This window comes from Lampetra planeri, chromosome 68 (genome assembly GCF_965212315.1).
Source record: "Lampetra planeri chromosome 68, kcLamPlan1.2.h2, whole genome shotgun sequence".
Classification (NCBI taxonomy): domain Eukaryota; kingdom Metazoa; phylum Chordata; class Hyperoartia; order Petromyzontiformes; family Petromyzontidae; genus Lampetra; species Lampetra planeri.
In genome coordinates this window covers 71,965-85,000 of record NC_136173.1, presented here as the reverse complement: position 1 = coordinate 85,000, position 13,036 = coordinate 71,965, and the positions used below count along the sequence as shown (strand labels likewise).

General features: G+C 43.8%; 1 protein-coding gene across 1 annotated transcript in view; it reads right to left on the bottom strand.

The window, feature by feature from the left end:
* Positions 1-13,036, bottom strand: part of LOC144737337 (uncharacterized) — a 34,991-nt gene that overhangs the window by 7,341 nt on the left and 14,614 nt on the right. The window contains exon 3 of the mRNA XM_078619995.1: positions 982-11,274. Within this exon, the coding sequence (XP_078476121.1) occupies positions 982-11,274 (10,293 nt within the window). The remainder of the gene's footprint in view (positions 1-981; positions 11,275-13,036) is intronic.

Here is a 13,036-nt window from a genome sequence, read left to right as displayed (position 1 = left end):
ACGATGTTGATGATGATCGTTGGGATGATAATGATGATGTTGATGTTGATGACGGTTGGGATGACGATGGTTGGTGATGACGATGGTTGGGATGACGATGGTTGTGATAATGATGGTTGGTGATGATGTTGGTTGTGATGATGATGATGGTTGTGATGACGATGGTTGTGATGACGATGGTTGTGATGACGATGGTTGGTGATGATGTTGGTTGTGATGATGATGGTTGTGATGACGATGGTTGTGATGACGATGGTTGTGATGACGATGGTTGGTGATGATGATGGTTGGTGATGATGATGGTTGGTGATGATGTTGGTTGTGATGACGATGGTTGTGATGATGATGGTTGGTGATGACGATGGTTGGTGATGATGATGGTTGGGATGATGATGTTGGTGATGATGATGTTGGTGATTATGACGACGACGTTGATGATGGGTGGGATGATGATGTTGATGATGTTGATGATGATGGTTCGGATGATGATGATTCGGATGACGATGTTGATAATGATGATGGTTGGGATGATGATGTTGATGATAGTTTGGATGATGACGACGTTGAAGATGACGATGTTGATCGTTGGGATGATGTTTGATGATGATGATGTTGATGACGGTTGAGATGACGATGTTGATGATGATGTTGATTGGGATGGCGACGTTGATGATGACGATGTTGATGATGATCGTTGGGATGATGTTGATGTTGTTGATGACGGTTGAGATGACGATGTTGATGATGATGATGTTGATTGGGATGGTGACGTTGATGATGACGATGTTGATGATGATCGTTGGGATGATGATGACGATGTTGATGATGATTGAGATGATGAAGTTAATGATGTTGATTGGGATGACAATGTTGATGATGACGATGATGATGACGATGTTCATGATGACTGAGATGACGATATTGATGATGACGGAGAAACGAGTGCGGTGGCGCGTGTCGCTGATGCAACCGTTGTATCACCTTGCGCCGAAGCTGTTGCCGTCTGTCCAGCTGTTGCGGGTGGTCCAGATGTTGTTGTCGATAGAGCTGTTGTTGTTGCTGTTGCTGCCACTGTTGTTGTTGTTGTTTCGTTGGCTCCAGCTCTGGCTGTCGATGCTCCGGTGACCGTGGCGGCTCTGGTCGTGCGGGCAACCGCTGTCGTGGTCGCAGCGAATGTTGGTGGGAGCGGAGCTGTCGGTGTCTGGGTCGTGTTCCACACGGGGTATGATGGTGACGTTCTCGCTGAAGCAGTTTGGGGTTGGGGTGTTGGTGGGGATGGAGTCGTTGTTGGAGGCGATGATGTAGATGTTTGGAGTGATGTGATTTGGGGTGTTGGTGGGGATGGAGTCGTTGTTGGAGGCGATGATGGAGATGTTTGGGGTGATGTGGGTTGGGGTTGGGGTGTTGATGGGGAGGGTGACGTTGTTGGAGGTGATGATGGAGATGTTTGTGTTGATGTGATTTGGGGTTGGGGTGTTGATGGGGAGGGTGACGTTGATGGAGGTGATGATGGAGATGTTTGTGGTGATGTGATTTGGGGTTGGGGTGTTGATGGGAAGGGAGTCGTTGATGGAGGTGATGATGGAGATGTTTGTGGTGATGTGATTTGGGGTTGGGGTGTTGATGGGAAGGGTGACGTTGATGGAGGTGATGATGGAGATGTTTGTGGTGATGTGATTTGGGGTTGGTGTGTTGATGGGAAGGGTGACGTTGATGGAGGTGATGATGGAGATGTTTGGGGTGATGTGATTTGGGGTTGGGGTGTTGATGGGAAGGGTGACGTTGATGGAGGTGATGATGTAGGTGTTTGGGGTGATGTGATTTGGGGTTGGGGTGTTGATGGGAAGGGAGTCGTTGATGGAGGTGATGATGTAGATGTTTGGGGTGATGTGATTTGGGGTTGGGGTGTTGATGGGAAGGGTGACGTTGATGGAGGTGATGATGTAGGTGTTTGGGGTGATGTGATTTGGGGTTGGGGTGTTGATGGGAAGGGTGACGTTGTTGGAAGTGATGATGTAGATGTTTGGGGTGATGTGATTTGGGGTTGGGGTGTTGATGGGAAGGGAGTCGTTGGTGGAGGTGATGATGTAGATGTTTGGGGTGATGTGATTTGGGGTTGGGGTGTTGATGGGAAGGATGACGTTGATGGAGGTGATGATGTAGATGTTTGGGGTGATGTGATTTGGGGTTGGGGTGTTGATGGGAAGGGTGACGTTGATGGAGGTGATGATGTAGGTGTTTGGGGTGATGTGATTTGGGGTTGGGGTGTTGATGGGAAGGGAGTCGTTGTTGGAGGTGATGATGGAGATGTTTGGGGTGATGTGATTTGTGGTTGGGGTGTTGATGGGGAGGGTGTCGTTGTTGTAGGTGATGATGGAGATGTTTGTGTTGATGTGATTTGTGGTTGGGGTGTTGATGGGAAGGGTGTCGTCGTTGGAAGTGATATTGTTGTAGGTGGTGTTGTTGTTGAAGGTGGTGTTGATGTAGGTGGGGTTGTTGAAGGTGTTGTTGATGGTGTAGGTGTTATTGTTGTTGTTGTAGGTGTTGTTGTTGTGAGTTGTGGTGTTGTAGGTGTTGTTGCAGGTGGTGTTGTTGTTATATTTATTGTTGTTGTACTTGGTGGTGTTGTTGGAAGCGGTATTATTGTTGTTGTAGGTGTTGTTGTATTTGTTGTTGAAGATGGTGTTGATGGTGTAGGTGTTATTGCTGTTGTATTTGTTGTTGTGGAAGTTGTTGTTGTTGTATGTGGTTGTGTTGTTGTTGTATTTGTTGTTGAAGGTGGTGTTGATGGTGTAGGTGTTATTGTTGTTGTTGTGGGTTGTGGTGTTGTAGGTGGTAGTGTTGTAGGTGTTGTTGTTGTAGGTGTTGTTATTGTATTTATTGTTGTGGAAGGTGGTATTGTTGTTGTTGTGGGTTGTGGTGTTGTAGGTGTTGTTGTTGTAGATGTTGTTGTATTTATTGTTGTGGAAGGTGGTATTGTTGTTGTTGGTGGTGGTGTTGTAGGTTTTTGTGTTGTTGGAAGCGGTGTTGTTGTTGTATTTGTTGTTGAAGGTGGTGTTGATGGTGTAGGTGTTGTTGTTGTTGTTATTGTAGGGGGTGGTGTTGTTGCAAGTGGTGGTGTTATAGGTGTTGTTGTTGTGTTTGTTGTTGTAGGTGTTGTTGCAGGTGGTGGTGTTGTTGTATTTGTTGTTGTGGAAGGTGGTATTGTTGTTGTAGGTGATGGTGTTGTTGTTTTTGGTCTTGTTGGTGATGGTGTTGTTGTAGGTGGTGTTGTTATATTTGTTGTTGTGGAAGGTGTCGTTGTAGGTAGTGTTGTTGTTGGTGTAGGTGTTGTTGATGAAAGTGTTGTTGCTGTAGGTGTTGTTGTATTTGTTGTTGAAGGTGGTATTGTTGTTGTAGGTGTTGTTGATGAAAGTGTTGTTGCTGTAGGTGTTGTTATATTTGTTGTTGAAGGTGTTGTTGTTGGTGCAGGTGTTGTTGACGAAAGTGTTGTTGCTGTAGGTGTTGTTGTATTTGTTGTTGAAGGTGTTGTTGTTGGTGTAGGTGTTGTTGATGAAAGTGTTGGTGTAGGTGGTGTTGATGTAGGTGGTGTTGATGGTGTAGGTGTTATTGTTGTTGTTGTAGGTGTTGTTGTTGTGAGTTGTGGTGTTGTAGGTGTTGTTGCAGGTGGTGTTGTTGTTATATTTATTGTTGTTGTACTTGGTGGTATTGTTGGAAGCGGTATTATTGTTGTTGTAGGTGTTGTTGTATTTGTTGTTGAAGATGGTGTTGATGGTGTAGGTGTTATTGCTGTTGTATTTGTTGTTGTGGAAGTTGTTGTTGTTGTTGTATGTGGTTGTGTTGTTGTTGTATTTGTTGTTGAAGGTGGTGTTGATGGTGTAGGTGTTATTGTTGTTGTTGTGGGTTGTGGTGTTGTAGGTGGTAGTGTTGTAGGTGTTGTTGTTGTAGGTGTTGTTGTTGTAGGTGTTGTTGTTGTATTTATTGTTGTGGAAGGTGGTATTGTTGTTGTAGGTGGTGGTGTTGTAGGTATTTGTGTTGTTGGAAGCGGTGTTGTTGTTGCTGTAGGTGTTGTTGTTGTATTTGTTGTTGAAGGTGGTGTTGATGGTGTAGGTGTTGTTGTTGGTGTTGTTGTTGTTATTGTAGGGGGTGGTGTTGTTGCAAGTGGTGGTGTTATAGGTGTTGTTGTTGTGTTTGCTGTTGTAGGTGTTGTTGCAGGTGGTGGTGTTGTTGTATTTGTTGTTGTGGAAGGTGGTAGTGTTGTTGTAGGTGATGGTGTTGTTGTTTTTGGTCTTGTTGGTGATGGTGTTGTTGTAGGTGGTGTTGTTATATTTGTTGTTGTGGAAGGTGTCGTTGTAGGTAGTGTTGTTGAAGGTGGTATTGTTGTTGTAGGTGATGCTGTTGTAGGAGATGTTGTTGTAGGTGGTTGTGGTGTTGTTATATTTGTTACTGAAGGTGTTGTTGTTGGTGTAGGTGTTGTTGACAAAAGTGTTGTTGCTGTAGGTGTTGTTGTATTTGTTGTTGAAGGTGGTATTGTTGTTGTCGGTGATGCTGTTGTAGGAGATGTTGTTGTAGGTGGTTGTGGTGTTGTTAAATTTGTTGTTAAAGGTGTTGTTGTTGGTGTAGGTGTTGTTGGTGTAGGTGTTGTTGATGAAAGTGTTGTTGTAGGTGTTGTTGTATTTGTTGTTGAAGGTGGTGTTGATGGTGTAGGTGTTATTGTTGTTGTTGTAGGTGATGTTGTTGTATTTGTTGTTGAAGGTGGTTGTGGTGTTGTTATATTTGTTACTGAAGGTGTTGTTGTTGGTGTAGGTGTAGTTGATGAAAGTGTTGTTGCTGTAGGTGTTGTTGTATTTGTTGTTGAAGGTGGTATTGTTGTTGTAGGTGTTGTTGATGAAAGTGTTGTTGCTGTAGGTGTTGTTGTATTTGTTGTTGAAGGTGGTATTGTTGTTGTAGGTGATGGTGTTGTAGGAGATATTGTTGTAGGTGGTTGTGGTGTTGTTATATTTGTTGTTGAAGGTGTTGTTGTTGGTGTAGGTGTTGTTGATGAAAGTGTTGTTGTAGGTGGTGTTGATGTAGGTGGTGTTGATGGTGTAGGTGTTATTGTTGTTGTTGTAGGTGTTGTTGTTGTGAGTTGTGGTGTTGTAGGTGTTGTTGCAGGTGGTGTTGTTGTTATATTTATTGTTGTTGTACTTGGTGGTGTTGTTGGAAGCGGTATTATTGTTGTTGTAGGTGTTGTTGTATTTGTTGTTGAAGATGGTGTTGATGGTGTAGGTGTTATTGCTGTTGTATTTGTTGTTGTGGAAGTTGTTGTTGTTGTTGTTGTATGTGGTTGTGTTGTTGTTGTATTTGTTGTTGAAGGTGGTGTTGATGGTGTAGGTGTTATTGTTGTTGTTGTGGGTTGTGGTGTTGTAGGTGGTAGTGTTGTAGGTGTTGTTGTTGTAGGTGTTGTTGTTGTAGGTGTTGTTGTTGTATTTATTGTTGTGGAAGGTGGTATTGTTGTTGTAGGTGGTGGTGTTGTAGGTTTTTGTGTTGTTGGAAGCGGTGTTGTTGTTGTAGGTGTTGTTGTTGTATTTGTTGTTGAAGGTGGTGTTGTTGTTGTAGGTGGTGGTGTTGTAGGAGATGTTGTTGTAGGTGGTTGTGGTGTTGTTATATTTGTTACTGAAGGTGTTGTTGTTGGTGTAGGTGTTGTTGATGAAAGTGTTGTTGTATTTGTTGTTGAAGGTGGTATTGTTGTTGAAGGTGGTATTGTTGTTGTAGGAGATGTTGTTGTAGGTGGTTGTGGTGTTGTTATATTTGTTGTTGAAGGTGTTGTTGTTGGTGTAGGTGTTGTTGAGGAAAGTGTTGTTGCTGTAGGTGTTGTTGTATTTGTTGTTGAAGGTGGTATTGTTGTTGGTGTAGGTGTTGTTGAGGAAAGTGTTGTTGCTGTAGGTGTTGTTGTATTTGTTGTTGAAGGTGGTGTTGATGGTGTAGGTGTTATTGTTGTTGTTGTAGGTGTTGTTGTTGTATTTATTGTTGTGGAAGGTGGTATTGTTGTTGTCGGTGGTGGTGTTGTAGGTATTTGTGTTGTTGGAAGCGATGTTGTTGTTGTATTTGTTGTTGAAGGTGGTATTGTTGTTGTAGGTGGTTGTGGTGTTGTTGTATTTGTTGTTGAAGGTGGTGTTGGTGGTGTAGGTGTTATTGTTGTTGTTGTAGATGTTGTTGTATTTATTGTTGTGGAAGGTGGTATTGTTGTTGTTGGTGGTGGTGTTGTAGGTTTTTGTGTTGTTGGAAGCGGTGTTGTTGTTGTAGGTGTTGTATTTGTTGTTGAAGGTGGTGTTGATGGTGTAGGTGTTGTTGTTGTTGTTGTTATTGTAGGGGGTGGTGTTGTTGCAAGTGGTGGTGTTATAGGTGTTGTTGTTGTGTTTGTTGTTGTAGGTGTTGTTGCAGGTGGTGGTGTTGTTGTATTTGTTGTTGTGGAAGGTGGTATTGTTGTTGCAGGTGGTGGTGTTGTTGTATTTGTTGTTGTGGAAGGTGGTATTGTTGTTGAAGGTGGTGTTGTTATATTTGTTGTTGTGGAAGGTGTCGTTGTAGGTAGTGTTGTTGTTGGTGTAGGTGTTGTTGATGAAAGTGTTGTTGCTGTAGGTGTTGTTGTATTTGTTGTTGAAGGTGGTATTGTTGTTGTAGGTGTTGTTGATGAAAGTGTTGTTGCTGTAGGTGTTGTTATATTTGTTGTTGAAGGTGTTGTTGTTGGTGTAGGTGTTGTTGATGAAAGTGTTGGTGTAGGTGGTGTTGATGTAGGTGGTGTTGATGGTGTAGGTGTTATTGTTGTTGTTGTAGGTGTTGTTGTTGTGAGTTGTGGTGTTGTAGGTGTTGTTGCAGGTGGTGTTGTTGTTATATTTATTGTTGTTGTACTTGGTGGTGTTGTTGGAAGCGGTATTATTGTTGTTGTAGGTGTTGTTGTATTTGTTGTTGAAGATGGTGTTGATGGTGTAGGTGTTATTGCTGTTGTATTTGTTGTTGTGGAAGTTGTTGTTGTTGTATGTGGTTGTGTTGTTGTTGTATTTGTTGTTGAAGGTGGTGTTGATGGTGTAGGTGTTATTGTTGTTGTTGTGGGTTGTGGTGTTGTAGGTGGTAGTGTTGTAGGTGTTGTTTTTGTAGGTGTTGTTGTTGTAGGTGTTGTTGTTGTATTTATTGTTGTGGAAGGTGGTATTGTTGTTGTAGGTGGTGGTGTTGTAGGTATTTGTGTTGTTGGAAGCGGTGTTGTTGTTGCTGTAGGTGTTGTTGTTGTATTTGTTGTTGAAGGTGGTGTTGATGGTGTAGGTGTTGTTGTTGGTGTTGTTGTTGTTATTGTAGGGGGTGGTGTTGTTGCAAGTGGTGGTGTTATAGGTGTTGTTGTTGTGTTTGTTGTTGTAGGTGTTGTTGCAGGTGGTGGTGTTGTTGTATTTGTTGTTGTGGAAGGTGGTAGTGTTGTTGTAGGTGATGGTGTTGTTGTTTTTGGTCTTGTTGGTGATGGTGTTGTTGTAGGTGGTGTTGCTATATTTGTTGTTGTGGAAGGTGTCGTTGTAGGTAGTGTTGTTGAAGGTGGTATTGTTGTTGTAGGTGATGCTGTTGTAGGAGATGTTGTTGTAGGTGGTTGTGGTGTTGTTATATTTGTTACTGAAGGTGTTGTTGTTGGTGTAGGTGTTGTTGACAAAAGTGTTGTTGCTGTAGGTGTTGTTGTATTTGTTGTTGAAGGTGGTATTGTTGTTGTCGGTGATGCTGTTGTAGGAGATGTTGTTGTAGGTGGTTGTGGTGTTGTTATATTTGTTGTTAAAGGTGTTGTTGTTGGTGTAGGTGTTGTTGGTGTAGGTGTTGTTGATGAAAGTGTTGTTGTAGGTGTTGTTGTATTTGTTGTTGAAGGTGGTGTTGATGGTGTAGGTGTTATTGTTGTTGTTGTAGGTGATGTTGTTGTATTTGTTGTTGAAGGTGGTTGTGGTGTTGTTATATTTGTTACTGAAGATGTTGTTGTTGGTGTAGGTGTAGTTGATGAAAGTGTTGTTGCTGTAGGTGTTGTTGTATTTGTTGTTGAAGGTGGTATTGTTGTTGTAGGTGTTGTTGATGAAAGTGTTGTTGCTGTAGGTGTTGTTGTATTTGTTGTTGAAGGTGGTATTGTTGTTGTAGGTGATGGTGTTGTAGGAGATGTTGTTGTAGGTGGTTGTGGTGTTGTTATATTTGTTGTTGAAGGTGTTGTTGTTGGTGTAGGTGTTGTTGATGAAAGTGTTGTTGTAGGTGGTGTTGATGTAGGTGGTGTTGATGGTGTAGGTGTTATTGTTGTTGTTGTAGGTGTTGTTGTTGTGAGTTGTGGTGTTGTAGGTGTTGTTGCAGGTGGTGTTGTTGTTATATGTATTGTTGTTGTACTTGGTGGTGTTGTTGGAAGCGGTATTATTGTTGTTGTAGGTGTTGTTGTATTTGTTGTTGAAGATGGTGTTGATGGTGTAGGTGTTATTGCTGTTGTATTTGTTGTTGTGGAAGTTGTTGTTGTTGTTGTATGTGGTTGTGTTGTTGTTGTATTTGTTGTTGAAGGTGGTGTTGATGGTGTAGGTGTTATTGTTGTTGTTGTGGGTTGTGGTGTTGTAGGTGGTAGTGTTGTAGGTGTTGTTGTTGTAGGTGTTGTTGTTGTAGGTGTTGTTGTGGAAGGTGGTATTGTTGTTGTTGGTGGTGGTGTTGTAGGTTTTTGTGTTGTTGGAAGCGGTGTTGTTGTTGTAGGTGTTGTTGTTGTATTTGTTGTTGAAGGTGGTGTTGTTGTTGTAGGTGGTGGTGTTGTAGGAGATGTTGTTGTAGGTGGTTGTGGTGTTGTTATATTTGTTACTGAAGGTGTTGTTGTTGGTGTAGGTGTTGTTGATGAAAGTGTTGTTGTATTTGTTGTTGAAGGTGGTATTGTTGTTGAAGGTGGTATTGTTGTTGTAGGAGATGTTGTTGTAGGTGGTTGTGGTGTTGTTATATTTGTTGTTGAAGGTGTTGTTGTTGGTGTAGGTGTTGTTGAGGAAAGTGTTGTTGCTGTAGGTGTTGTTGTATTTGTTGTTGAAGGTGGTATTGTTGTTGGTGTAGGTGTTGTTGAGGAAAGTGTTGTTGCTGTAGGTGTTGTTGTATTTGTTGTTGAAGGTGGTATTGTTGTTGGTGTAGGTGTTGTTGAGGAAAGTGTTGTTGCTGTAGGTGTTGTTGTATTTGTTGTTGAAGGTGGTGTTGATGGTGTAGGTGTTATTGTTGTTGTTGTAGGTGTTGTTGTTGTATTTATTGTTGTGGAAGGTGGTATTGTTGTTGTCGGTGGTGGTGTTGTAGGTATTTGTGTTGTTGGAAGCGATGTTGTTGTTGTATTTGTTGTTGAAGGTGGTATTGTTGTTGTAGGTGGTTGTGGTGTTGTTGTATTTGTTGTTGAAGGTGGTGTTGGTGGTGTAGGTGTTATTGTTGTTGTTGTAGATGTTGTTGTATTTATTGTTGTGGAAGGTGGTATTGTTGTTGTTGGTGGTGGTGTTGTAGGTTTTTGTGTTGTTGGAAGCGGTGTTGTTGTTGTAGGTGTTGTTGTTGTATTTGTTGTTGAAGGTGGTGTTGATGGTGTAGGTGTTGTTGTTGGTGTTGTTGTTATTGTAGGGGGTGGTGTTGTTGCAAGTGGTGGTGTTATAGGTGTTGTTGTTGTGTTTGTTGTTGTAGGTGTTGTTGCAGGTGGTGGTGTTGTTGTATTTGTTGTTGTGGAAGGTGGTATTGTTGTTGCAGGTGGTGGTGTTGTTCTATTTGTTGTTGTGGAAGGTGGTATTGTTGTTGAAGGTGGTGTTGATGGTGGAGGTATTATTGTTGTTGTTGTGGGTTGTGGTGTTGTAGGTGTTGTTGTTGTAGGTGTTGTTGTTGTATTTATTGTTCTGGAAGGTGGTATTGTTGTTGTATGTGGTGGTGTTGTAGGTATTTTTGTTGTTGGAAGCGGTGTTGTTGTTGTAGGTGTTGTTGTTGTATTTGTTGTTGAAGGTGGTGTTGATGGTGTAGGTGGTGGTGTAGATGTTGGTGTTGTTGTTATTGTAGGGGGTGGTGTTGTTGCAGGTGGTGGTGTTATAGGTGTTGTTGTTGTGTTTGTTGTTGTAGGTGTTGTTGTGGGTTGTGTTGTTGTAGGTGGTAGTGTCGTAGGTGTTGTTGCAGGTGGTGGTGTTGTTGTATTTGTTGTTGTGGAAGGTGGTGTTGTTGTTGTAGGTGATGGTGTTGTTGTTGTATGTGACGGTGTTGTATTTGTTGTTGAAGGTGGTGTTGGTGTTGTTGTTGAAGGTGTTGTTGATGTTGTAGCTGATGTTGGTGACGGAGCTGATGTTGGTGATGGAGCTGCTGCTGTTGTTGGAGCTGCTGTTGTTGTTGCTGTTGTTGGAGCTGCTGCTGTTGTTATAGCTGCTGTTGTTGTTGTTGCTGTTGCTGTTGTTGGAGCTGCTGTTGTTGTTGTTGCTGTTGTTGTTGTTGGAGCTGCTGTTGTTGTTGGAGCTGCTGTTGTTGTTGGAGCTGCTATTGTTGTTGGAGCTGCTGTTGTTGTTGGAGCTGCTGTTGTTGTTGGAGCTGCTGTTGTTGTTGGAGCTGCTGTTGTTGCTGTTGTTGTTGGAGCTGCTGCTGTTGTTGGAGCTGTTGTTGTTGTTGTTGGAGCTGCTGTTGTTGTTGGAGCTGTTGTTGTTGGAGCTGCTGTTGTTGGAGCTGCTTTTGTTGTTGGAGTTGCTGTTGTTGTTGGAGCTGCTGTTGTTGTTGGAGCTGCTGTTGTTGTTGGAGTTGCTGTTGTTGGAGCTGCTGCTGTTGGAGCTGCTGTTGTTGTTGGAGTTGCTGTGGTTGGAGTTGCTGTTGTTGTTGGAGTTGCTGCTGTTGTTGGACCTGGGGATGTTGGTGGAGCTGCTGGTAATGTTGTAGCTGCTGTTGATGTTGTAGATGTGTTGGTAGGAGTGTTATAAGCTGCTGTTGATGTTGTAGCTGGGGTTGTTGGTGGAGCTACTGCTGTTGGAGCTGCTGTTGTTGTTGGACCTGGGGCTGTTGGAGCTACTGTTGGTGGAGCTGTTGTTGATGAGTTGGTAGGAGTGTTATAAGCTGCTGCGACTTGTCCCTGCGTTGTCGCCAGCGATGGCATCATGTTTGGTTGTGTTGATGTTGTTGCTGCTGCTGCTCCTGCAGTGTTTGGTGGTTGCGTGGTGTTTGTAGTTGTTGTGGAAAGCACTGCTGATGTTGTTGTTGTTGTCGTCCGTGTTGTTGTTGTTACTACTGATGGAGTCGCTGGCACTGCTGCTGATGATCTGGTTGTTGAGATTCCTGTAAGACATTGAAAGTAAATCACCACAATTCACACTATTCACTATACCACGATTCACTACACCACTATTCACTACACCACTATTCACTACACCACTATTCACTCCATTCACTACAGCACTGTTAACAATTGCCAATATATACACAAACACTTATGTAATAGTCACCACTTATATCAGTGTAAATATACACACACTCACTTATGTGTTTTTTTATATATAAGAGCGTGCGTATAAGTGTGTTAAATGTTTATATATGCGTGTGTATATACAAGTGTATGTTTGTGCATGTATGTGTGTGTTTATGTGTATATATATATGTGTATATATATGTGTGTGTATATATGTGTGTGTGTGTATATGTGTATATATATATGTGTGTGAATATATATATCCGGCAAAAACAACCCCCTACCTCCTCGCGGTGCCGGACGGGCAACTCTGTCGTGGACAGTGCTGTGGGGGGAGGGCCAATTCCGATTGGCCTCTCCCCTCATGGCGTCTGTGACCACCACAGTCGCTAAACGACGGGTGCGAGGGGCTGGTAACCCCTCCACCTTCAATAAATTACCACGAAACCACGACTAAAATATCTAACTAATAAGCTTGTGCCGGAGGCCCCGGGGGGACAGGCGTCTATGACGTCTCCTGGCCAAACCCCATCTGGCGGAGCCAGGAGATTTAATCTTTATCCTCGGGGCTCCTCCAGAAACAACGACAAGCCACTACGGATGGCCACGTGGAATGTTCGAACGCTCACTGCGGAGGAGAGGCTGCCACTCCTCTATCGGGAGCTGGACCGGTACTGCCTCGATCTCTCTGGCATTCAGGAGGTCCGGTGGACCGGCTCTGGCTCCTGCGACCATGAGGGGTGGTCAGTCCTCTACTCGGGGCAGGAGACTGCCAAACAACAGGGTGTGGCTCTTCTTCTGAACAAAAGAATGAAGGGGGTGTGGGAGCGTGGCGGTGAGGTGTGGGAAGCTGTAAGCCCCAGGCTACTTTGGGCTCGCCTTCCCAATCAACCGGCGGCGAGGAGTGGTGGTCGTGGTAACTTATGCCCCCACTGAAGAAGAACATCCGTGGAGGGATGCAGGCACGGCCGATGAGTCAGATGCCTTCTATGACCTCCTGTCACAGGTGCTAGCTAAAGTGGCCCCTCGGGATAAAGTCATCTGGTTGGGTGACTTCAATGCCCGAGTTGGTCACGATGCTGGCACCTGGTCTGGAGTGATTGGAAGGCATGGGCCAGATCAGCTGAATAACAATGGTAGGAGGCTGCTAGATTTTAGTGCAGCCCATGGGCTTGTAATTACCAAAACGCTGTTCCGGCATCGGTGCATCAACACAACATCATGGATGCATGCCGGGTCCAAGCAAGAACATCTGCTGGACTACATAGTGACGGATCAGCGCATGCGAGCCCATGTCCTTGACACCAGGACCTACCATGGAGCTGATCTGCCTTCTGACCATCAACTTGTCATCTGTAAGATGCGCCTGCCATTATTCCACACCGGTGGTGGGTGTACACCCAAGACCCCGTTCCAACCTAAGGTGGCCTGGTCTCAGTTAGCTGATAAAAGTTTGCAAATGAGAATTTCATCATCGCTTGCGGCTGGGGTTGGCATCATCCCCCACTCCTCCTGATGTCGAGGGTAAATGGGCGAGGTTTAGGACTGTGACTCATGCAGCTGCAATGGCTGCTTTGGGTACGCGGTCCAGACCTCCCCAGAGACCCTGGCTGACAGAGGAGGTGTTCAGGA